This window comes from Podarcis melisellensis, assembly GCF_964234715.1.
Source record: "Podarcis melisellensis genome assembly, chromosome: 2".
In the NCBI taxonomy this organism is placed as follows: Eukaryota; Metazoa; Chordata; class Lepidosauria; order Squamata; family Lacertidae; genus Podarcis; species Podarcis melisellensis.
Window position 1 is genome coordinate 101,633,471 of NC_138529.1, and position 27,088 is coordinate 101,660,558.

At 43.5% G+C, this 27,088-nt stretch overlaps 1 protein-coding gene across 5 annotated transcripts in view; it reads left to right on the plus strand.

Annotated features, from left to right (window-relative positions):
• Positions 1-27,088, plus strand: part of FHIT (fragile histidine triad diadenosine triphosphatase) — a 1,051,187-nt gene that overhangs the window by 877,619 nt on the left and 146,480 nt on the right. For all 5 annotated transcript variants that reach the window (XM_081903438.1, XM_081903436.1, XM_081903435.1 and 2 more), the window contains one exon: positions 24,600-24,668. In XM_081903438.1, the coding sequence (XP_081759564.1) occupies positions 24,600-24,668 (69 nt within the window). The remainder of the gene's footprint in view (positions 1-24,599; positions 24,669-27,088) is intronic.

Sequence of the window (27,088 nt, forward strand, 5' to 3'; positions counted from 1 at the left end):
CATCTATATCTATCTATCTATCATCTATCTATCTATCTACTGTATCTATCTATCTATCATCTATCTATCTATCTATCATCTATCTATCATCTATATCATCTATCTATCTATCTATCTATCTATCTATCTATCTATCATCTATCTATCATCTATCTATCTATCTATCTATCTATCTATCTATCTATCTATCATCTATATCTATCTATCTATCTATCTATCATCTATCTATCTATCTATCTATCTATCTATCTATCTATCTATCTATCTATCATCTATCTATCTATCTATCTATCTATCATCTATCTATCATCTATCTATCTATCTATCATCTATCTATAAATTTTAACCTACTTTTATTAAAACAAGGGATAGTCTGCAAGATGGTTTATAAATGAAAAGACAGCTTTACATCTTCCAGTAAGGTAGAACACACACACACACACACACACACACACACTCTCTCTCTCTCTCTCTCTCTCTCTCTCTCTGGCATAGGAGCCAGTTCATGGATCATGAAACATCATTTTTGGCCCTAGATGAGTCAGTTCTTTTAACCTACTTTCTGCCTTTATTTCAGAAGGTTGGGGAGGGGATAGGGGTTTTTTTATGGATACTTGCGGCCTGTATAATGGTGATGTAAAGAAAGCAAAGAAACTTCAGCGTTGTGTTTGAATTGACATCCTGAAATTGCCTTGAGTTAGTTTAAGAATTTATTAGCCCAGCCTTTTCCAACTCAGCATCCTCTAAGATCAGCGGTTCTCAACCTGTGGGTCCCTGGATGTTGTTGGACTACAACTCCCATCATCCCTAGCTAGCAAGGCCAGAGCTCAGGGATGATGGGAGTTGTAGTCCAACAACATCTGGGGACCCACAGGTTGAGAACTGCTGCTCTAGATGCTCTTGACTACAGCCCCCATTACTCCTGATCTTTGGCCATGCTGGCTGTTTGGAGTTAATCATCATCATTATCATCATCTGGAGTGCACCAGGTTAGTGAAGGCTTCATGAGTCTTTCTTTTAAGCGTTGGTGGTGTGCACAGCTTTCAACTCAAACAGCCCCTATGCATTGCAATGTTGAGATTTCAAAGTGAGCCTAGGGTGTGAAGATGAAATGCCAGACTTTCCGTACTTGCATACCAGAGGCAAATGGAAGGTGGCAGGGTTAAACTGTCTCAGGCTGCAAGCCAGTTCTGTGATTACAGACTGGTGCACTGTGGTGATGAAACGTCACACTTGTGGAAATGTGAGTTCAGTTGGACTCCTTTTAGGGTAGGTGAGACAACATACAGCCCACAGGCAGTGTCTGCAATTCTGCAGAAAAGCATCCTTCCCTTTCCATCCCCTACCCCCCACCCCTCCTGAAAAAAGGACTGGTCCACAGTTGAGCTGCCAGGCACAGGGTCCAAGTGCAGTGATGCTCAGGCACGTCAGTGCACCAGATACTGTCTGCAGACCTGACATAGTCAAATACTTCTCTGGCATGCGATCACCATGGCCTTTGCCATGGTACTAGGTTGGCCACTTAGGCATAAAGAAGAAACCCATCACCAAAAATAGCAGATTTAGAGTTGCATAAAATCGACATAATGCTGTTTATTTCCATCTACAGTGGTACCTCAGGTTTCATACGCTTCAGGTTACATACACTTCAGGTTACAGACTCCGCTAACCCAGAAATAGTGCTTCAGGTTAAGAACTTTGCTTCAGGATGAGAACAGAAATCGTGCTCTGGCGGTGCGGTGGCAGCAGGAGGCCCCATTAGCTCAAGTGGTGCTTCAGGTTAAGTACAGTTTCAGGTAAAGTACGGACCTCCGGAACGAATTAAGTACTTAACCCGAGGTACCACTGTAATGCCAATTTAGAAAAACTATAATGTACATATAAATGCAAAGGATCTCACTGTAGGGGGAAAGATTGTGACCTGTGTGCTCTTTCTGTTGTCTAGGTGCCAACTGTTGATGGGGAACTGTCTTCTTATGGTTCTTTATCTTTAAACCAGACTTGGTCTGGATAGCCCTTTACATAGAAGGCTACTTCAACTAGTGGGTTCTCCTCTGGAGGGAAGGGCGCAAAGTTCAATTGAGTTTGCACTCAAAGATGAACCTATCAAATTCACAGTTTCTGGAACAATATGGAAATGGAGGTGGGCTTTGAATTTCGTCCTTCTCCGAATTTTGCAATGCAGTTCTCTAGCCCAGTGTTTCCCAACCTTGGGCCTCCAGCTGTTTTTGGACTACAACTCCCATCATCCCTAGCTAGCAAGACCAGTGGTCAGGGATGATGGGAATTGTAGTTCAAAAACAGCTGGAGGCCCAAGGTTGGGAAACACTGCTCTAACCAAAACATGTTTAGAAAAATGCATGCATTAGGAGAAATTGTGCATAAAAATAAATTTATCAGTGAATATATTATATTATGGAAAACTGCTTGCAAAAATGTGTACATTGGTCAAGACTCAGGAGACGTTAACGCTACATTACTGATGGATTCTCATGAGGATTTCTTTCTTCATTTGCAAATTCCTGCAGAACCGAATTTAAGACTGGAAAAAAAAAGAGAAACTGAATACGCTTAAATTGACAGACCCACCCATTCCCAGTGCTCTGTAAAGTGGGACACATGGCCACCTAACATGCTGTGGCTGGCCGTCTTAGCACTGAGCAGCTTTCAAAGAATGGAAAATTCATAGTGACTGACACCGCCAAGAGAAGGGAGACAGGCAGAGAGTGGGTCTGTTTTTCTCAAACTACATTCCCAATTTCACAGGTTCTTGCTTTGGGACCTTCATTATCCTCCAGGTTGTCTGCTAAGGCAGTATTGTGAACCTCTCACTCACCTATGTGAACGTGCTCTGGTAGGGATGGGAAAACTGTGGTCTTTCAAATGAGGTTGGACTCATCAGGCCCAGCCAACATGGCAAATTAATGTTTAGGCATGACAGGAATTATAGTCCAGCCACATATGGGAGAAGGACACAGGTTCACCATCGCTATGCTATGCAAATGGGCACCCTTCTGTAACCTTCAAGCGGCAACCATTGGTGTTTAGCCATCTGAAGCCAATAGAATTAAATCAAATAAACCCTCTGGCCTGGTTGCTACATGTATGCCCACTGCTTGATTGTTCTACACTTGATAATAACTAGCAGCTGGAAAAGAGAGCACTGGGTAGGAGTTGATGTGAGGTGAACTGCACGGATATTGGTTGCGTTGTGTCCAATTCACCCATGAAAGTCATTTCTTCCTTTTTTCTTTTTGTAAATGATGAACACATATATGGCTGAAACAACACGGAAGATTTTTGCTTGTCTAGTTTATGGATGTGGAGATCACACAGGGTCCCCAGACGTTTAATGGTCTATTGATCCCTGTGCCTCCACTGTGTCACTTCCCCGCTGCCACAAACCAGTTAACCTCTGGTAAAACACTGAGTCCAGACAGTTGTTAAAAGTGAACCAAAATACAAAACAAAAAACCAAGTTTATTTTACAAACTTTAACAAGTTTATGGTTTCTCCGATAATATTCCTGTCAGTAACTTAACTTTAGTTTCTTTACCGGCCTATACCTTCCAAATACCTTTTGACTGATGATCTCAACTGTTTGACTGACTCCTCTTAACAAATTCTCTCACTCTCTCACACCAGACTAGCCCAACCCACAGACTTATCTTATCTTTCTCTTCTAATTCTAGACTGTCTTCTCAACCACCCTAACTCTAACTCTCTCTCAAAAAAACCCCTCTGTGCTTAAACCTTATACACAGTTAACTCTGCCCCCTGGGTTCCCATTGGTTAGTCATTTCACAATTAGTTAACCCTTTCCCTATGAACCCAGTATGATGTTGCACACCTAGAAGGGCAAACGCTACAATGGATCTCAGGCTCTGACTTGACACTGCAATAGGGGGCCTGTGGCGCTTCAGATGTTATGAGACTCCAGCTCCCAGCAGACCCAGCCAACATGGCCAGTGGCCAGGGATGAAGAGAGTTGGAGACCAGCAACATCTGGAGGTTCGCAGCTCTATACACTCCTACTGAATCCTCCTGCTGGAGCTTTGCAGACTTTGGATCCAGCACAGTGCAGTTGAAACCCCTTTGTAAAACTGAAAGGAATGGCAAGTGAGTATTACAGAAATGTCATCAGAGGCAATTTCGGCAGATCAAAGAGCCGAAGCTACTGACTCATTAATGAGCTACTAGCGGGCAGTCCCGACCACGTTCTCTGCTCCCAGTCGTGACTCATTACAAAATCATTATTACCGTTCTTCTCCTGCGTGCTTGCTCCCTTTCTAAGCGTTTCTTGCGGAAAATAGCCTGACAGTTTATGCGGAATTAATGAGAGTGAGAGAGCTGCTTTCAATGCACAGGGTAGCACACCAAAATTACATTTTCCCAGGGTTCCCTCCCCTGCCATAGCCCCAAGTTTACTTCTTCTTGTTTGTATTGTTTAAAATCTCAACTCGCTTTGTGCAAATGTGAGCTAAGTGTCCCTCTCTCCCTCAGTTGCCTTTGGATCCTTCCAGCGGGATCGTAGGAAAGTCCTGTATTACAACATCCATTTTTCAGCGTGATTTTACCTGTGTAATGAGACCATTTCCTTAACTTGATTTTATAGCCATGTCATTTAGGAGGATAAATGTTGAGCAAAGTATCGTCTGGGGCTAAGGCAGCATCTCAGAAGGAGCAAGCCTCTCTTTAAAGGCTGGCATCAGGCAGGCAGCATGTTGCCTTCCAAATATTACTGCTCCAACTCTCATCAGCCCCTGCCAGCACAGGCAATTGTCACCATGTTAGCTACCCTTGATATACCTCAACATCACAATTCCTGTTCCTTTTCTTCCAGTTTCTCTCCCTGCCCCCCACTCAGCTTCTCCATAGTTCCTTTCCCTGCAAACTTTTATTGTAAGGATAAGCATATGTCACTCTGTTTTCTTCCCATCATCTACCTTCTTGGTGAGCTTTCCTAAACCACAGTAGGCAGACACTTCTAAGTTTTGTTTTGAAGTCCTGTGTTTCTGCAGCACCAGACATTTTAAGAAACAAGTGCAAGGAGGTCTTAGATTCATGTGGCTTCCACAGGCTATCCCATAATAAATTACTATTACAGTGGTACCTCGGGTTAAGTACTTAATTTGTTTTGGAGGTCCGTTCTTAACCTAAAACTGTTCTTAACCTGAAGCACCAATTTAGCTAATGGGGCCTCCTGCTGCCGCCGCGCCGCCGGAGCATGATTTCTGTTCTCATCCTGAAGCAAAGTTCTTAACCTGAGGTACTATTTCTGGGTTAGTGGAGTCTGTAACCTGAAGCGTATGTAACCTGAAGCGTATGTAACCCACTGTATTATTCTCTGTCTGGTCTACTGCAGACCAATGTTGTTTCCCCTGGACTTAGGTACAAATCTTTGTCAGACATGTAAAACCCGAGAAAATGAGAAGTGAACCAACTGATGATGGTCTGATGTTGGCGGAAACTTTTTACCCACACATAAATATTTGGTGTAATCATATGAATCCAGAAAGGGTAAACTTTCAGGGGTGTAACTATAGCTGGTTAGGGTGATCAGATGCAAAAGAGGACAAAATCCAAGTCAGACAGGAATAATTTTGCAATACCGCTATTGTCAACATTTATTAATTTCTTTATTACATGCTAAATAATTTTCTAGGCTGCATTTAAGCGGGAAAACTTTAAGAAGCCATTTCAAGGGAGCTTACCCATGAAATAGTAAAATGCAACTAGAAACACAAAGTTGTTAAAGCCATCATAAAAAAATGCAAGCATACATCACAGATGCACAAATATTAAAATGCATTGCATAACTATGGCTGACACCATCAGCCTAAGAATAAACCAGGATTAAGAAAAATGAAACACATAAGAGCCAGTGTGGTGTAGTGGTTAGGAGCAATGGACTCATAATCTGGTGAACCAGGTTCAATTCCCTGCTCCTGCACACGCAACTGCTGGGTGACCTTGGGCCAGTCACACTTCTCTGAAGTCTTTCAGCCTCACTCACCTCACAGAGTGTTTGTTGTGGGGGAGGAAGGGAAAGGAGAATATTAGCCGCTTGAGACTCCTTCGGGTAGTGGTAAAGCGGGATATCAAATCCAAACTCCTTCTTCTTCTCTTCATAAGAAGAGACCAGGCTTTTATTTATGATGTTACATTTATACCTTACCTTTTCTCCAAAGAGCTTAAGGGGGAACTCACCTCCTCCCTCCTCCCATTTTATCCTCACAGAAAGCCTCTGAACTTGGTTAGGCTGAAAGACAGAGACTGGCCCAATGGGCTTCATATAGCTGAGTGGGGTTTTGAACCCTGGTGGGTGGTGCTGTGGGTTAAACCACAGAGCCTAGGACTTGCTGATCAGAAGGTCGGCGGTTTGAATCCCCGCGACGGGGTGAGCTCCTGTTGCTCAGTCCCTGCTCCTGCCAACCTAGCAGTTCAAAAGCATGTCAAAGTGCAAGTAGATAAATAGGTACCACTCCGGCAGGAAGGTAAACGGCGTTTCCGTGCGCTGCTCTGCTTCGCCAGAAGCGGTTTCGTCATGCTGGCCACATGACCCAGAAGCTGTACGCCGGCTCCCTCGGCCAATAAAGCGAGATGAGCGCCACAACCCCAGAGTCGGTCATGACTGGACCTAATGGTTAGCTTTACCTATCCCAGATCCTAGTCTGGCGCTCCAGCCACTGGCTTTCTCCAAGCTTGGTTGTTGGAGGAGGAGGGAGTGATACCACTGGTGGCGCCTTTCATGTTTAAGTACAAGAGGCACTTCAGTTCAGAAGCATCACCCTCCAACTCAAGGAGGAAGGGGATCAGAAGGGTGACAGGTGAGCTGGCCCGCTCATTCCCATACCTGCCTCTCCTTGCATGCTTACATACCGCAGAATAAGGATGACCAGAAAGGACTTCTGTAACATATATTTTTAAAAAAACACTGCCTGCTCTCTCTCAATGTACCTCCATGTTAAGTTCAAATCTGAAGTGCTGAGATCTGCTGAAACACACATACTGTGAAGCAGCTGGAAGCTGAGTGGTCAGTTTAGGTTATTGCATTTGACTGCAAGCTGTGTAAGAACCCTTTTAAAATAATGAAAACATGTTTTTATAGTTCTCTCTGCTAAGAAGAAGAAGAAAGTATTCTGCTGTTGCGGCAGTACCGTTACTTCTTACGTTAGTTTATATTGTACCTCATCCTACATTTGTGCATGTGAGGCGTGCTTCCTGTGAGACAATTCTCTCCTCTACCAAAGACCTTCATCCCAGGGAAGGAATGGGCCGTGGTTCTTCAACTGAATGGGCAGCTTCCCTTTGGCTCTTCAAAATCCCACTGTGTGGTTGCACTACCAATGATCACCCACCCATTGTGAGCCCAGTCGCAGTGAGCCTGAGATGGTTGGGGTAGGGGCACAGGAAGCAGTAAGTGGCAGGACAATATTTTGGGATCGAGATTTATTGATTACAGTAGGCTTTAGCATAGGCATTGGGTATGCAGGCTAATTACTTCATCAGGGTCAGTCTTGGGTTAAGGATCCCCATATGATGCACATCAAATATGGGCAACCCCTCCAGACTGCACTGGCTGTCTATTAGTTTCTGAGCCAAATCCAAAGTGCTGGTTTTGACATATAAAGCCTTAAATGGCTCAGGACTGCAATTCCTCAAGGACCGTCTCTCTCCATATGAACCTACCTGGACCCTGAGATCATCTTCTGAGGCCCTTCTTTGTGTGCCTCCTCCACAAGAAGTCCAGAGGGTGGTAACATGAGAATGGGCCTTCTCTGCAGTGGCTCCCCATCTGTGGAATGCTCTCCACAAATGGAGAGCCTTCATTATACACCTTTAGGTGCCAGGCAAAAATGTTCCTCTTCAACTAGGCCTTTGGTTGATTGACATCCAATGCCCTTTTGAATGTGTTTCTGGGAGAGTGGATTGTTGGTTTGTTTATGTTCTTACTTTTATTATTTGAGTGTTTTTAAATTGTAATTTTATGTTGCAAACGGCATCACAATTACAGCAAAAGTCATATTATGTGGTTAACAAATCAGCATGGCATTTATACTCTATAAACCATTATTAGCAACATTAAAAGAATAGCAAGTAAAAATATAAGATAAGCCCCGTTAAGTTCATACAGATACTCTCCATGTCCCCATACTTCATAGGCTTTCATTCTATTCAGTTCCTTTAAAAACACATAAAACGCACACAATGCTCATTGTAAAGGCAACTCAGCCAGACGCTGCACCAGTGGGTTCCTTGCATACCAGTGGGTTCCTTGGTGACCATGGTGGAGATGTTGGGGCTCCTGGGGCTCCAACCAGTGGTAAAGTGGATGCGCTGTACATGGGGCTACCTGTACAGGTGACCTGGAAACTACAACCAATCCAGAATGTGGCAGCTAGACTGGTGACTGGGAGCGGCCACCGAGACCACATAACACCGGTCTTGAAAGACCTACATTGGCTCCCAATACGTTTCCAAGCACAATTCAAAGTGTTTGTGCTGACCTTTAAAGCTCCAAACAGTCTCGGTCCAGTATACCTGAAGGAGCATCTCCACCCCCATCGTTCAGCCCAGGCATTGAGGTCCAGCTCCAAGGGCCTTCTGGCAGTTCCCTCACTGTGAGAAGCGAGGTTACAGGGAACCAGGCAAGGGCCTTCTTGGTGGTTGCACCTGCCCTGTGGAACACCCTCCCTTCAGAAATCAAGGAAATAAACAACTCTGACTTTTGGAAGACATCTGAAGGCAGCCCTATTTAGGGAATTTTTTAATGTTTGATGTTGTTGCTTTTTTATTATTGTTATTGGTGTTCTGTTAGGAGCTGCCCAGAGTGGCTGGGGAAACCCTGCCAGATGGGCGGGTTATAAATAAATAAATGATGATGATGATTATGTTGACTCCTGGTAGCCTACCTAGTTGCCATTGATGAGGAACTCACTCATGTCTCTCTTGATAATCAGGTGGTGCATTCCCACTTGAGGTATACACTTGGTATGAGTGGGAGTCTCCCCTATGAATCAAGGAACTTGCCTGACCCTCTGTTTCTCCAGCAGGAATTCAGATTTCCATGGAACGTTCCCAAGGGTTGGTTCTGCCACTGGAAATCATTCCATGAGAACTGAAATTTCCAAGAAGCTTCCCTCTTTGAAGCACTTGCTGGAAGGGCTTGCACCTTGCTGATTGATCTGAAGCAGACACTCTCGGCGCTCCTTCAGGGCTGCCTGATGGATTTCTGTCCATTCCTTCTGATGTTCCTGATGTGACAGGAGATCAGACCCCATCACTCAATGCAGATGTCAGCAGTCCTTTGCATTATGCCAAGCAGATGCAGTTGAGTCAGTGCAGTTGGTATAAAAGGGATAAGACGTGCCAGCTGCTCTCCTGATGGGGGAGCATAACGCTAATTCGCCAGTCTAGTCTACTGGGAGGACTTAACGACATATGCTAATTCTGAGAGCATGGCATGGGCTTAAAACAAAAAGCATCTCTCAAGCATGCACCAATCAAGCACGATTCAGAAGACCCCAAGAGCTCAAAGGAAAACCATCCATACACACATGTGCCAGATTTACCTCACTGTGATTAAACAAATTAAATACAGGATATTGCCTGATTTAAAATAAATAAATAAATAAAGCTCATTCTCAGGCCAACTCTCACCTTAACTACTGCAATCTCCCTGTTGGGCTTCATTCCCATTTCAGTGTCTTATCTCATACTTTACCTCCATCCAAACCACAGCTGCCAAACCGATCCATCTATCGCTTCCTGGTGTGACCATGTGATGCTCCTATCCAGATCTCTTTGCCGGCTTCTCATCCTCTTCATTATTCAGTACAGATTCCAATAGGTGCAGTAGCAAGTGCATCAGGAAGCCATTGTTGTTGTTGTTTTCTCGTCTCTGAAATTTATTTCTTTGGTTTTTCAGATTGAAATTTGACAGTCACATATCTCACATACAACTTAAAAACTAGATTCCATCTCTTGGGCTTCCCTCGTCTCCTTTGTGGGTCCTACTGTCAATCATTTCCTCCTGCATCTTTTATAACAATCCAGATCTTTTATTTCTCCATTGTATCCAAAATTTACCATTAAACTACAAGTGATATTCCAATCCTACTAATGATTTTAACTGTTTGGGCTGGGTGTTCATCAGTATGCAGATGATACCCAGCTCTACCTCTCTTTCAAATCGGAACCAGTGAAGGCAGTGAAGGTCCTGTGTGAGTGCCTGGAGGCAGTTGGAGCAGGGATGGCAGCTAACGGATTAAGGTTGAATTCTGACAAGACAGAAGTACTGTTTTGAGGGGACAGGGGGCGGGCGGGTATGGAGGATTCCCTGGTCCTGAATTGGGTAACTGTGCCCCTGAAGGTGCAGGTGATCAGCCTGGGAGTCATTTTGGACTCACAGCTGTCCATGGAGGCATAGATTAATTCTGTGTCCAGGGCAACTATCTACCAGCTCCATCTGATATGCAGGCTGAGGCCCTACCTGCCCACGGACTGCCTCGCAAGAGTAGTGCAAGCTCTGGTTATTTCCCACTTGGACTACTGCAATTCACTCTACCCAGGGCTACCTTTGAAGGTGACCCGGAAACTACAGCTAAACCAGAATGCAGCAACTAGACTGGTGACTGGGAGCAGCCGCCGAGACCACATAACACCGGTCCTGAAAGACCTACATTGGCTCCCAGTACATTTCCGAGCACAATTCAAAGTGTTGGTGCTGACCTTTAAAGTCCTAAACGGCCTCAGCCCAGCATACCTGAAGGAGCGTCTCCACCCCCATCGTTCTACCCGGACACTGAGGTCCAGCTCCAAGGGCCTTCCGGTGGCTCCCTCACTGTGAGAAGCCAAGTTACAGGCAGAGGCCTTTTCAGTAGTGGCTCCTGCACTGTAGAACGCCCTCCCATCAGACGTCAAAGAAATATCTGACGTTTAGAAGACATCTGAAGTCAGCCCTGTTTAGGGAAGTTTTTGATGACTGATGTTTTAATGCATTATTATTATTTTGTTGGAAGCGGCCCAGAGTGGCTGGGGAAACCCAGCCAGATAGGTGGGGTATAAATTAATTATTATTATTATTATTATTATTATTATTATTATTATTATTATTATACAATGGTCTTTAAGATAAGTTATAAATTTTCCCCATTCCTTATTAAACTTTTGATCTTCCTGATTTCTGATTCCTCCGGTCATTTTAGCCCTCTCAGCATAGTCCATGAACTTGATCTGCCATTAGAAAGCCACTGTTGCACAATTGGATGTTTTTATTATATTATTTTTACAAGATTTTACCTTCTGTAAGTGAATTCTGTGGGGCTTACTCCCAAGGAAGTAAGAATTGCAGCCTGTATCATGCCAAATGCATTGCGATTGTGCTGATGCTCTAATCAGCTTGTTGTTTAAGATGCATTGGTCCATACCTGCTCCTAGGAAGTTTGGCTGGGGTCTTTCTTTGTGTTTCTCCAGTAGACCTTCCTAGTCCCATCTCTTCTACTCAGGTGTTTGGCTGCAGGCATCCAAGGCCATCCGAGCTTGACTTGCCCAGCCAGCTGCACACATTTTGTGCCCTTTAATTAAGTAGTAGAGAATCAAAGGGATTTGGGTCCTGCAGCCTCATGCTTTCCTGCCCCCGTGTTCCATTCTAGGGTGGATGTTAAATCGTGCAGAAACAGAGCGTGACCTCACTCTCGTGTCACTTGATCTGGCAGTAGCTGTTTTTGTGTGTGTAACTCATTTGGAAAGATTGATTGTTGGTTAATTACATTAATGAACTCACCCGGCAGAGGACGCGGACCAAAAAAAAAAGCTCAGCAGCCTCCTAAACAGCCATTAAGAATAAGACATTCATCTTTTCACCTGACTGTTGCGACTTCCTGCCGGGTGGCAGGGCATACAAAATGTTAATTCTGAAGGTTAAATGACATTGGGAAATAATCACGAACTGCTTACCTTTCCTCACCTCCTGCCCAGATGGCTCTTAGCACAGCAATCAAAGGGCATTTGGATGTAAGAGCTACTTGAAAGGTCTCCAGTAATATGAATCTGGTAGTTTCGGCTGGCACATGGTCACATCTATTCTAGCAGAATTCCAGCTTTTCAGACCCAGTGTGGTTGAAATAACTCCTTTGTTAATAAAGGCTGATTCGCGTGATTTGTTGGAGATTGTGAAAATAAAGGGCTAAGTACACTGCTGGCTTGGGGGAAGCTTGCAAATGTGCTTGAGTTTTATAAGCCATTGCGGAGCTTAGTAACCGATCAAGAGCAATCGCAAGAAAACAAAAGGTTTGACACTGGATAGTCCAACCAAGAGCTCAGGGCTAAGCTACATGCACATGTAAGGAAGGTCTCCAGCTCAGTGCTTGAACATCTGTCTTCCATGCAGAAGGTTCCAGGTTCAATGTTGAGCAGCTCCAGGCAGGCCTGGGAATTGTCCCCTATCTGAAACCCTGGAGAGCTGTTGCCAATCAGTGGAGACAATACAAAACCAAGTGGGCCAATGGGTCAAGCTTAGAAGAGAAGAAGAAGAGTTTGGATTTGATATCCCGCCTTTCACTCCCTTTAAGGAGTCTCAAAGCAGCTAACATTCTCCTTTCCCTTCCTCCCCCACAACAAACACTCTGTGAGGTGAGTGGGGCTGAGAGACTTCAAAGAAGTGTGACTAGCCCAAGGTCACCCAGCAGCTGCATGTGGAGGAGCGGAGACGCGAACCTGGTTCCCCAGAGTACGAGACTACCACCCTTAACCACTACACCACACTGGCTTAGTAGAAGGCAACTTCCCGTCTTCCTATATAAGAGGAAGGGGTCCCAGTTCTTGGGGAAATTCAACAGTTCACATGCAATTGCTGTGTCCTGAAAGTAGCCCTTGAACCAATTTTGCTAGCAATGCTGCCATGTTGTTTTGAGCAGAGCTGGAAGGGGGGTGAATGATGTTTTATATGCAGAACTTTTGATTCATTGGTTTGTGCACCTTCACTTGTCAGCTATAAGCCAATCAGTCCTGTGCTCTAGAACTCCTTTGGTGTGGTAGCACTTACCCTTTGGGACTCCCTCCCATTTCATATCAGACAGGTGCCATCTCTATTGTCTATTTGGCATCCATTGAAGATCTTTTTTCTTTTTAAAATATTTTTTATTAATTTTTAACATATCATTTTCAACAATTGTTAAACATACTTTTATATCTTATACAAGTTTTTTGACTTCCATCAATCACATCTGAAAATTTTCCAATCCTTTCTCTTAATATACATTTCTTAATATACATTTCTTATTTTCACTATTACATTTAAATCTCATAACTAATGTCTCTCTTCTTTCTCTTCTTTGCAATATTTCATATATTTCTCCTTACAAAACGTCTTGTAGTCCTACTAGCGTAATTTGTTGATTACCGTTGCTCCTCAAATAATTCGTATATTTCTTCCAATCTTCTGTAAATCTCTGGTCCCACAGGTTTCAAATCCTTCCTGTCATTTTATCCAATTCTGTGTAGTCCATCAATTTTGCCTGCCATTCTTCTTTTGTCAGTATTTCTTCTTGCTTCCATTTCTGAGCCAACAATACCCTTGCTGCTGTTGTTGCACATAAGAACAATTTTACATCCTGTCTATTAAAATCCTCACCTATAATGCCAAGTGAAAATGCTTCCAGGTTTTTTTAGAAATGTATATTTCAACATCTTTTTCATCTCATTATATATCATTTCCCAGAATACTGAAGATCTTTTTCAACTAGCCTTTAAGTGGAGACGTTCATTCCAATCAGTGTCTGTAGTGGATTTGAAATTGTTTTTATTTTTTTTACATCGGAAGTTGTTTTTAATTGGTTTTATACATAGAAATTGTTTTTAATACTTTGAATAGAGGGAATGGTTATTTCTTTGTATATATGGAATTGTTGTTTCTACATTTAGCTTTGTTTTTATTGTTGATGGGTTTATTGTGAAATCTACTTTGGGGTTATTTTATGGGAAACAATTTGTAAATGGAACAAAATTAATAAATAAATTTGGTTCCATGGAAATGCTGTTTTGAGCCTGAAACAGGGCTGTCCCTGTCATTGGGCAGAGCACGGCAACCACCTTAGACTTCAGTTGATTGGGAGTGATGAGTTATTGTGAGTTATAGGACAGAGCTTTGTATACTACACAGCAAGCCCTTTCCCCTTTAACTAGGGTTGGTCTTTGTGGGATGGGACTGCCATCTTGTCCTTTGCCTCAGGCAGCAAAATGTCTTGGATTAGCCTTACCAGCTAACAATTGGAAGATTGTGTGATAAGAAGTTTTGTGGTTGGTTCACGAAATTCCTGACAATTGGACTCATTAGTGCCTTTGACAAGTCTTATAAATTCATGTTTTGTGTATGTAGAGGCAGGGCTTTTTCCCATCCAGACCTCATTGGAGCTCAGCTCTGTCACTTCTCAGGTGGGCACCACTGCCATTCTAAGAGAACAAGAGAGAAGCTCATGGTGAGCTCCATCACCTCTTTTTCTAGAAAAATAGCACTGTGTAAAGGGATAATAATCATAATAATCATAATAATACATTTATTTATACCCCGCCCTCCTTGGCCAGAGCCAGGCTCAGGGCGGCTAACACCAGTAAAATCACAATAAAAATATAGTAAGGGGGGAAAAAACAATTTAAAATGGGTGGCGCTGTAGGTTAAACCACAGAGCCTAGGACTTGCTGATCAGAAGGTCGGCGGTTCGAATCCCCACGACGGGGTGAGCTCCCGTTGCTCCTGCCAACCTAGCAGTTCGAAAGCACGTCAAAGTGCAAGTAGATAAATAGGTACCGCTCCAGCGGGAAGGTAAACGGTGTTTCTGTGCGCTGCTCTGGTTCGCCAGAAGCAGCTTAGTCATGCTGGCCACATGACCCAGAAGCTGTACGCCGACTCCCTCGGCCAATAAAGCGAGATGAACACCGCAACCCCAGAGTCGGCCACGACTGGACCTAATGGCCAGGAGTCCCTTTACCTTTTAAAATACAATTTAAAATACAGCCTCATTTTAAAAGTAGCCCATAGATCAAAACCATAAGGGGAGGGAAACATAAGAGTCAGACTGAGTCCAAACCAAAGGCCAGGAGGAACAACTCTGTCTTGCAGGCCCTGTGGAAAGATGTCAAGTCCCGCAGGGCCCTGGTCTCTTGTGACAGAGCGTTCCACCAAGTCGGGGCCAGTACTGAAAAGGCCCTGGCCCTAGTTGAGACCAATCTAACCACCTTGCGACTTGGGACCTCCAAAGTGTTGTCAGTTGTGGACCTTACGGTCCTCCGCAGGGCATACCAGGAGAGGCGGTCCCGTAGGTACGTGGGTCCTAGGCCGCATAGGGCTTTAAAGGTCAAAACCGGCCCCTAAAACCTGACCCTGTACTCCACCGGGAGCCAGTGCAGTTGGTAAAGCACTGGATGAATGTGATCCCTGAGTCAAATGTTCCCATGTTAGCACAAATGTCATCAAAACAACAACACAAGGGGTGGGTAAATCCATCATTTTCAATTTCAATCAGATTCTCATTTTCCCAGTCTCCACATTTCTACACCGGCTGCCTTTTTTTTCTTTTTAACATGTTCATGAAAATTCATCAACATATTTTTCCTGATGTATACATTTTTTTGTATGCAATTTTGCCTAATGCACACATATTCCCTCTTGGGACACCTTCTGAGGGTCACCCGTCGTTGGTGGGCAAAGCCAGACGCAAAAATTGACAAAGTGACAAATCTAATTTTTATACAGTGGTACCTCAGGTTAAGTATATAATTCATTCTGGAGGTCCGTACTTAACCTGAAACTGTTCTTAACCTGAAGCACCACTTTAGCTAATGGGGCCTCCTGCTGCTGCCGCGCCGCCGGAGCACGATTTCTGTTCTCATCCTAAAGCAAAGTTCTTAACATGAAGGACTATTTCTGGGTTAGCGGAGTCTGTAACCTGAAGCGTATGTAACCCGAGGTACCACTGTATTTGTACAATAGGCTTCTTTCTATGCACACTCACACACCTTTCTCTGCCCTCCATCCAGACAACCTGAAAGCAGAGCTCAGTGACACCTTCCAAACAGGTAAATGCAGCTAGGAGGCAAGGCAGGGCCAGGGATGGTATGTGGCTTGGGGAAAATTTTGAGGGCCAGGTTGAGAGCCCCGAAAGGCTGTATTTGGCCCCCAGGCCTGAGGTTCCCCACCCCTGTGGTAGATCACAAGGAAATACCTCTGCCATCTTTATCAACCCTTCTTATAGAAACAGCCTTTATGGTTTCCCTCTAGGCCTGTCCTGCTCTTTCGCAACTTCTTCACAAAGGTCTTGTTTCTTGTCCCTTCATCCTCTCCAACGCTTTCCCGCCCCCACAACCTTTCCAATTAGTTTTCAAATCCCTGGCCGTTATTCAATTGATTGTGTTGAAGGGATGGAAGCTTCTGAAATATATCTTCCACCACACGAGGCAGGAGAATAGAATTTTCTTACCCTTTATCCCTGACCTTTCGCTGGTCTCTCATCTTTCTCATATCCTCCAGGTCTCTGAAGTGAAAAAAAAGAAGAAGAAAAAAGCAGAGGGCCAAAGCGATAATTAGCCAGCACTTTTGCTGTAATTACTGTGTTAGCATCTCTGGAGGGACATGAAAGAGAGCACTGTCCCTTTAGCAGGACGATTTGATAATCCTCTTAACAATTCTCACTTTTTTGGGGGGGAGGGGTGGGTTTTTTTGGGGGGGGAATAATATTTCACAGGAATTTCAACTTTGTGAAACGCGCCTAAAGGGAGGCTTAAGCAATAATGCAAAGATTATGGAAATGAGACTCATCTGAGCACGACGCAAGGACCCGGCAAAAAGCCACAGACGGCTTCAGAACAGCGTCACCCCCATTAGGAGCGCCGTTCAAATGTTTATTCATCGAGCGGTAAATGTTTATTGTAATGCGCTTTATTGGGACATAAATTAAAGAAGCGTGATTATGGGCATAGAGAACGTTAGAGCAATGTTTGTTTACCAAGGCAGAAGGTGAGAATGGGAGCAGGCTGGGAAAGGAGGGGGGTTGGGCTATTGCTACCTGTGATTTGGCAGGTGTAGGAATGAAGGGAGGAAGGCTTTGCAAAGTGATGAGCACCCCGTCTCTAGATCTCTTTATGCATTTCACCAAGACTGGCAAAATGTGGTCGTAATGATGGCCTGTAGCTGAGCACAGCCTCATCTAAGGACAGACAGATCAATCTAAACCCGTCCCCTTTCATTTTCACTGGCACTCAATCTTTGCCGGGTCCGCGACTGTATAATAAAATTTGCGTTGCGTTCTGCCGGCACTCAATCATAGGTCCATTTTGTTCAGAAAGAATGGCTTAAAAGCTCGCGTTTCAACTGTACCCCTTATTATATGTATTACTGGGCATGTTTCTGTATGCATTTCCCCAATGGCTGTGTTTTCCAGGGCTTTTCAGTGTGCTTTCCCCATAAAAAATATGCATTTGATGTGCCTTTTAACCCCAAAAGAGTGTTACCGTGTGCTCTATTTTTGCGCACTGAAAGTGCATTGCAAAATCTGGAAAAGTGTAGAGATTAAAGGTGGAGGCAAGCCTTCCTCTTGGTCCTCCTTTTACAATGCTTGGTGTCCTCCCTTTCACAATACTCTCAATAGGTTCTGATTGCTGTGAGGCTCAATTTCATAATAATAATAATAATAATAATAATAATAATAATAATAATAATAATAAATTTTACTTATACCCCGCCCTCCTTAGCCAAGACCGGGCTCAGAGTGGCTAACACCAAATATAAAAACGATTGAAATACAGCTTAAAAAACAAGGTTAAAATACAACATTAAAACATTAAAATGCAGCCTCCTGTTAGAAAGAAATCAGATCCCGCAGGGCCCTGGTCTCATGAGACAGAGAGTTCCACCAGGCCGGAGCCAGTGTTGAGAAGGCCCTGGCTCTGGCTGAGGCTAATCTGACTTTTTTAGGGCCCTGGACCTCTAGGGTGTTGCTATTTATGGACCTTAAGGTCTTCTGTGGGGCATATTGGGAGAGGCGGTCCCGTAGGTACGAGGGTCCTAGGCTTTAAAGGTCCTAGTGTTTCCTGTTAGCCTTCATGGGGCTCAGAAAGGTGTCTGGCTGTGCCAACTGCTGATGCCAGGACAGGACTAGACCCAGCATAAATTCACCAGTGGACCATGGTTGACCCTCTCCCCTTTCCTGCTCTATGCTCTGTGTGTGGAGAACACTTTGCCACTTTGCAGCTCCTTGACTTAAGCTGAACTTGTCAACATACTCAAAACAAAATAAAAAAATTCCTTCCAGTAGCACCTTAAGGACCAACTAAGTTAGTTCTTGGTATGAGCTTTCGTGGGCATGCACACTTCTTCAGATACACAGTATCTTAAGGTGCTACTGGAAGGAATTTATTTTGTTTTGACTATGGCAGACCAACACGGCTACCTATCTGTAACTTGTCAACATACTGTTGATGATACTTCTATATATTCTTAAGTGGGTGCATATTAATTCCTATTAACGATTGAGATCCCTGTAGAACTGCATTAAGCCACATCCCTCATAGGGATCAGGAATCCCCCTAACAGAACTAGTGGAGTCTTATAATCAGGAATAACAAATGGATGTGCTATGAGATACAGGGAGTACCAAATTACCCTATTTGTCATGTTAATATTCACGCTCTCCACCTCAAAGCATTTGTCATCCTCTCTGAAGAAGCTTCTTACTCTGTGGATTTCTCCTTTTGGTCTTGCTCCTATAAAATCCACTGCCCCAGATAATTTGACAAAGCAAGATGGTGGTGATGGGCAAGGCCAGTCAACATTTGATGCTGAACTTCCATAGGGTGCTGTGAAAGCCCTTAGGGCTGAGGAGTGAGGCACAAATGCTTTAAATAAATAAAGGCGGGTACCTGAGCTGTATTAACTCTCACCACCTACAGACCCATAGAAATGAGGCATCTTTTATACGAGCTACCTCTTTGATGCAGGTCACTGGTAGAACCCATATTTTGCTTGTACCAGATTCCATCCTAGTTTCAATATGTGGCAACTCTAGATAAACGATCTCAGGTTGCAAGCCTGGGTGAACTCTGCAGCTTGTCTTGAATAACATATATGGGCTGCATTTCTTTAGCTTTCCCTATAAGTTGTGTTGTTTCACCACAGTGTGTAATGTAGCTTTTGGCAGAAGACGAACTGCTGTGAAATGGAAACAGTGCTGCATGTGACAAATGCAGGATAGAGTGGGAAAATGATGCCTTCTTACACCCCTACCCAAGGCAGTGCGATGTAGTGGTTAGAGTGTTGGACTAAGACCTGGGAGGCCAGTCAGAAAGACGTTTTCTGCCTTGAATGAGCTATCCCTCAGACCAGGCACCTCCTTCCCACTTCTCAAATGGGAGAAAGAGATCCTGTGGCAACAGTCTGGAACGGAGAGATCTATAAGAGGACAGCAATCTAACGTTTGATTGTTTTATCGTGGCACTATATAAAAAGGTAAAGGTACCCCTGACCATTAGGTCCAGTCGTGACCAACTCTGGGATTGCGGTGCTCATCTCGCTTTATTGGCCGAGGGAGCCGGCGTACAGCTTCCAGGTCATGTGGCCAGCATGACTAAGCCGCTTCTGGCAAACCAGAGCAGCGCACGGAAATGCCGTTTACCTTCCCGCCGGAGCAGTACCTATTTATCTACTTGCTTTCGAACTGCTAGGTTGGCAGGAGCAGGGACTGAGCAACGGGAGCTCACCCCGTCGTGGGGATTCAAACCGCCAACCTTCTGATCAGCAAGTCCTAGGCTCTGTGGTTTTAACCCACAGCATGCATATATAATCAAAGTGGGATATTGTGAGATGCATGAGCATTACATGTTATTTGCTTCTGTGTCAGTCATTAGCTGGAAGCCCCCCCCCCCCCGAGTTCCTGGAGAAAGACCCTTGAATGAAAACCTATAAAAGCAGAGCAAAATTTAGTGTTGGCTGGAGAGGCTTTTGCAGTGATTCCTTCCTCTTTGGGCAAGGCTGTCACGCATTGAATTGGATGTGTGTGATTATGTTCCTTTCCACAAATGGGCCTTGCTGGATGGGAAACAATTGGAACATGGATAAAGTCCCCTCCTTAATAGGTTTGCCAAATGGGGAGGCAAATTATAAAGTGGCAGTAGAAAGTTTGCCTTTCCCAGATGTTTGTCTCTGAGTGGCACCCATAGCTCCACTCTGCTGCTTTTGCCCCGAGTTTCCTCCTGAAAGCAAAAGAAAAAAGGGAACCACTTGAGATGTAATTGCCTCTCGCTGCGTCCGCTTGGTTCTATTACACAAACAGTAGGGAGAATTCGGCTTATTATATACGTTCTGTTCATAACCTTAAAAAGCAAGGAACAAACAAAAGCAAACCCCAGGATCCCTGCAATCAAATACCTGCTGTTTATACTGATGGAGGGTACACTGATTCAAAAACAGATGGGGCAGGGGAATATTGCACCGAACCCCATTAGTGGTTTGAAAAGAATAGATGGATTTTGTTACACCGCACTGCATTCTATAAAAGCCTAATATGAATAGTAAAGGTGAGCAAACCATGGAAATGTCCTCGCAGGTTCTTAGTGGTCCATATGCCAAGGTAAATGTTTTGCCATATAAGCAGTAAAAATTGGCAGAATGTTTTCATTTCTCGTTTTAGTGCCACCCGCGGGGAGACATCTTGAGCCAACGAAATGTTATTATTACCTGCTGCATAAATTAGTATATTCCATGCCTCTTATCTCCATAAGGTTAAGCCTAAGGCTTTTTGCAGTGTTTTTGTTGATGGCTGTATAGGCTGGATCAGGCATTGTGTGTGTGTGTGTGTGTGTGTGTGTGCGCATGCATGCATGTGTGTGCTAGCGTGCATTTTTAAAATACACATGTGCACACGAAACATTCCCCAGATGTGGTGTTGCAATACAATTACTGCAAAGAGAAAATATGATTCTTCTTGCATAAATTAGGCAAGTTAAATAAATATCTGCTAAATTTATTCTGGAGATTCTATTTTGTCTAATTATTCTATTCTTTAGGTGGAAGGCCAAAATACTATACAGGGCATTATTTGTAGTTGTTTTTGGGGGGGGGGCAGGAGCTTAATTCAAATTTCAATAAAAATACAGGTTTATACTTATAATAAAAGACAACAGGAAGATTTTATAAAGAGCATTTTGTGGTTTAGCACAGCAGCTTGTAACATTCTGAATGCTGAACAAAATTTTTCCGAAGATCGTTTAGATGAACTCAAATTGAAACCCATGATATATAAATTTTATGTAAGTAAGTATGTAAATAAATAAATAAATAAATAAAATTGTCAGCTGAATGTGAAGAGAGGAACATGAACTGGAATTAGCTCCTCTCTCTTTTTTAGACAAGTTGAACTTTTTACAGTGAACTTTCTCAGCTTTCATAGTTTATACCACCAGAATAGTTGGCGGTATCCAACAAAGTCATTTTGTTAGCACATAGATTTCTGCCCTGCACAACAGGGCTTCCTCTCCTTCTCCTCGCTCTGTGACCACCTGTGCCCTCTCAAATTGGTCCTGGGGTTCCCTCAACGCCCCCCCCCCAGGGTTGCAGGGAAAGGTAAAGTCCCATTGTGCAAGTAGAGTCCATTGTGCTAACATGCCGACTTCATTGAGTACAACTTTCAGGTTGAAGGCTAGATGCCAAACATCTGAGAGAGGAATATGCAATCTGTGATGATGAGGCATGAGTAAATCCATATTGCCATATTGCTATATGAGTGGAAACACATCCTCAGAAATTGCCCCAGGATCTCGAGTTAAACAGTTGACAAAGTGTTGAACGTGGCATCAAATTTAAAATGGCCGACAAGATGATCTTGGAAAGTTACCTCGGGCCAAGGAATGCGAAATGGAGCTCAAATTTCCTCTTGGGAGTTTCACATGTGACTAACGTTGCGTTCCTGCATACAGTTAAGCTACTTGAATCCCTTTGACTTCAACAGCATGGCTGCCACTTAAACACTGTGCCGTGTGGCAGCCTAACTACCAGAAGAAAACGCACCATTTTGCTATGAACAGGGCAAATTGCAGACTGAGCCTTGTGGTTCTCCATGTGTCACTGAACTACAGCATCCATTATCCTTGGCCATTTGCCATGCTAACAGAGGCTTATGGGAGTTATAGTTCAGGTACATCCAAAGAGCACCACAAGTTAGCCACTGAAGGTTCCCTTGGAAATTTCCAGTTCTGCTGGCACTTTCACACCATCTTTGTATCATCTATTTTTCTTCAAGAAACTCTTAATTTCCTAGTAAGTGTGTAGATGAGGGCCCAGTGGTACCAAAGAGTGTTTTTAAGCTTGCGTTGTGGTTTTGAGCAATATATCATCAGGGCAATGATGCTGGGATGATGTATTGCACTAATACCTCATAAGAGCACTATCGCGCTCGTGATATATTAGTATAATACACTATCAGAACACTATCTCTGATGTATTACTCAAAAGAACCATTTTTAACCGAAAAGGAAGGGGAGGAGAGCATCTTAGCTCCCACCAGAAACTATGGACAGCAACAATAAAGGGGAAAAATAATAAATTGTTGGGTCCTCGGCTTGTAAGGTATCTTGAAAGAGCCAGGAGAGTTGTTTAGAGCACTTGGTGCTATTCTAGCTTTAAATTCCTTCTGATGAAGTGGACTATAGTCACCCAAAACTTATGCCGTAATGAATTTGTTAGTCTTGGAGGTGGCACAAGACTATTTAATTACATGTACTGTATTTCAGTTCCCTTTATTTCGTCCTATTTATGAATCACTTCCTGTAAGACACTGTGAAGCAATTTATTTATTTTGTATGCCACCTTTCATCTGAATATCAAGGGGAGGTTTGCAACAGTGTGGTGTAGTGTAGAGCCAATGTGGTGTAGTGGTTAAGAGTGGTAGACTCGTAATCTGGTGAACCGGGTTTGCATCTCCGCTTCTCCACATGCAGCTGCTGGGTGACCTTGGGTTGGTCACACTTCTCTGAAGTCTCTCAGCCCCACTCACCTCACAGAGTGTTTGTTGTGGGGGAGGAAGGGAAAAGGAGAATGTTAGCCGCCTTGAGACTCCTTAAGGGGAGTGATAAAGCGGGATATCAAATCCAAACTCTTCAAATCCAAACATAAAAATACAAAATGAAAACACAAATACACAACAACACAAAAACAAACCAACAACCCCCCCCCCAAAAAAAACTTATTTTAAAGGCCATAAAATGTAAATCAGTCCAAGGCCCACTAACTGAGATAGGTTTTTGAAGAGACATGTATGGGGAGAACATTCAGTGAGCCGCTCCAGAAAAGGCCTGTTCTTGTGTTGCCACCCTCCAGATCGCTCATGGAGGAGGGCCTCAGAGAATGATCTCAGGGTCCAAGTAGATTCATATGAATACAGGTGGTGCTTAAGGTATTGTGGTCCTGAACCGTTTAAAGCTTTATAGGTCAAAACCAGCACTTTAAACTGGGCCAGGAAACTAATTAGCAGCCAGTGCAGTTGGGCCAAGATTGGTGTAATATGTTCACCATCTTGCCTCAGTGAGTAACCTGAATGCTGCTGAATTCTGCTGCTGAAGTCTCTGAACCATCTTCAGAGGTTGCCTCACGTGTTACACATAGCAGTAATCTAACCTAGAGGTTACCAGAGCACAGATGGCAAAAGTTAGGTTATCCAACTCCAGATAGGGGCAGTTTCATAAAACAATTTTGTATATAAAAACAGTTGAATGAAAGTTCTGCTAACTCACTCACCTAAATATTCTCCCCGTTGCCTCAAACATCTGTCTTGCAACAAATTTTTCAGGAGTTTCACACACACATGCACAGATGCACTTCTTCCAAATGTGCAGGAAGACCAGAATGGTCACCCCTACTGAATTTCAGATGTTGAGGGCAAATAGAATAAGTCTTCGTCTCCCTACTTATGAATTCCCAGAGATTTTGGCTGGCTGCTATTGGAAACTGTGCCGAATGGGGTAGATTGTTGCTTATTTCAGCTTTTACCCTGGTGCCCTCCAGCAATTTTGGACTTCATGCTGGCTGAGTGCTGATGGGCACTGTAGTCTTCACCAGCTGAAGCGCACCAGGTTTGGAAGGGCCCATCTATTCTTAAGTTCTTAGAGCCTCCTTAAGCTCTAGTCCACCCTATATTATATATGCTGTCCTCCTTCCTTAAATATGTTTGTAGACATCCAGGTTGAGAAATGGGTTACACTTGTCACTCTCAAAGACTTGACAGTCAGTTGTGTGATATCCTGTCATTTCAAATAGATGTGAAAGTTAGATTGACATATCCTAATAATTCCACAGAGCTTCTCAACTTTCTCACATGTACTGTGGAGTTTCTCTCTCCTTTCTGATCCTTCTCTTTTCTCCCCCCCTGAGGACTTCTTGCAAGGAGTTAAAGAACAGGTTCACTGCTTTCTACAGGAAAAAACTGGATGCCATGGGAGTCACTGTTTAATAAAGGAATCACAGTGAAAACATCTTGGAATATATCTGTCTGTTTCGACCAGAAGCTGATGATCAACATTCATTTGTGTGTTTGATTTTGTTTCAATTTTTGCAGCATGTTCATGTTCACGTGCTTCCAAGGAAGGCTGGAGACTTCAGCAGAAATGATGACATCTATCATGAGGTATGTCAGAGCTTAAATATTTGAATATTACCATTTGAATATTAAAGTGGTTGTGTCCCTACCAGTGCAATTTTTGAATGTACCATATTTTCATTACAAAACATGGAGGTGGTTGGGCTATTGATTTTCAGAGGTGTCTGATTGCAACCTAGTGGTCTACATGTTGAAATGGATGCTTGTTGCTAAGTATGAAGCACAAAGAGGGATGCAATGTTGATCCGTTGTGTTGCATTTGGGGTGTGTGTGAAAAAGGGGATTTTCATCAAGCTGTTTCCTGAAAACTCACCAACCTGTACATTTTAAATCCTAGTTTGCTCCAGCCCCCCTGTTTTGTTGTGTGGCATGAGACTGTGGTGGAATCAGTCTTCATTTTTTCCTAAATGTGATTTTCCCTATCGTGCAGTTAATCCGATTTGGTTATGAGATCTAAGAGGGTCAGATGGGCTTTGCACTTTAAGTCCTAGGAACAATTGTCCCTGCATAATCATTTGACACTTTGGTGACTCTGGATCTAAAATTAGGGATGACCATCTGTAGATAACTGAACTTTAGTCACAGTCTATGGTGCAACTATTTGCTCACAAGATTTCCTATGAACTGTGTCCCATTGCTAATTCATGCACATTCTGGAAAGGCAAAATATGGCTGCTGACCTTACTCTTTCCTTAAGAGAGGACCTTCAACCTACCCATTGTTGTTGTTGTTTAGTCGGATACGACTCTTCGTGACCCCATGGACCAGAGCACGCCAGGCACTCCTGTCTTCCACTGCCTCCCACAGTTTGGTCAAACTCATGCTGGTAGCTTTGAGAACACTATCCAACCATCTCATCCTCTGTCATCCCCTTCTCCTTGTGCCCTCCATCTTTCCCAACATCAGAGTCTTTTCCAGGGAGTCTTCTCTTCTCATGAGGTGGCCAAAGTATTGGAGCCTCAGCTTCACAATCTGACCCATACACCCACACATGTGCCATGGCTGACCTTACATCTCAAATGTTTCCTACCTATGAAGTTTCTACTGTTTGGCAATTACTCCTTTATTATAAAGCCAGCTACCCACGAAGGATTCACATTGAATATAAGAATGCCTGGCTGAGTATCTGAACAAATAAATGTTTCTTCCAAGGATATTGAAACGGATCAATCCTGGTCTACACAAACTATCGGGAGCAACGCAAACACCATGACGATTTTGCGGTCAGAATGGATCATGGCATCAAAGAAGGCCAAGTACAAACCCAAGGCCGAATGTCATTACTATTGCTGAGCTTTCTCGCATTATACATGGAAGAAAAGCTCATCTCTTTCCAAGTATGAATTATTCAGTGTAAAACTTTTAAACCGGCAATGGTATTCAGCATGCGACGTCCTCCTCTTCCCTTCTGACATTCAGAGACACAGCAAGAAAATCACTTAGGGAAAGATATTTTGACTTAGCGATCTCATTCAGTGCATTATGCTAAATCATTTTGGCAGCACAGGAATACCTATTAGGAATCATTTTCAATTTTGGGGGGATGGAGGAAGTGGCTGGGCATAAGACTTAGCAGCTTTCCGGCTTCGATTTCAGTCAAGCTGAACTGGTGAACAGAAGCGCATTCATAAGCTGATTTCCAAACACTCCGAAAATTTCAGCTGCCGGTAACATAGCTTGCTTGAGCTTTGACTGTCACACATCGCTAGCTCTTAAGCCGACCCGCCTTTGGAAGCAGCAAAGACTGGGGGAGGGAAACAGGAATGCAGATTCTTTCATTTCAGCCTCCCCCAATGGGTTCTGAATACCTGAACAGTTTCTAGTTACTACTGAATCTTGGCTTTCATAATGTTACGGCTTTGTAAAAAAATACAGAGATTTGTAGACTATCAATACTAAGGCTACTGAACCTTCACGGAAGACATGCAAATATTCCCACAAGCTGTTTCTCAAATCGCTTGAGCGAAGAAAGGATGGTATCACTTTGGGAAGACTTCTTTAAGACATAGTCAATACTTTTGTTATTGTTGACAATGTTAAACAAAGGGGTATACGGATATAACGAGCCAATTTTAAGTCACCATGCATTGTTTTCATATGGTGTTCCATAAACTCAAGTGAGATATTTCTTGAACTTCTACAGCGGACCTTGCATCTGGGCCCTCTTGTTAGTTTCTCTCTGAAAAGGATATCACATCTTTTAAATTTTTTTTTAAGAAAGAAACTCGACTCCACATTTCATATCATTCTGAACAGAAGGATGTATCCAATTGTGTGCCTTTCCCCACGAAAGGCTCTTTACTCTAGTCAAGGCTTCTGTGAAGAAAAGGGAGAAGGTGATTTTTGTGATTCCCCCCTTTCTCCAACAGCAATTTTTCAAGAGGCTGTGAACACACTATACCTTTCAAGCACATTTGAAATGAATTCTTTCCCTCAAAGAATTCCAG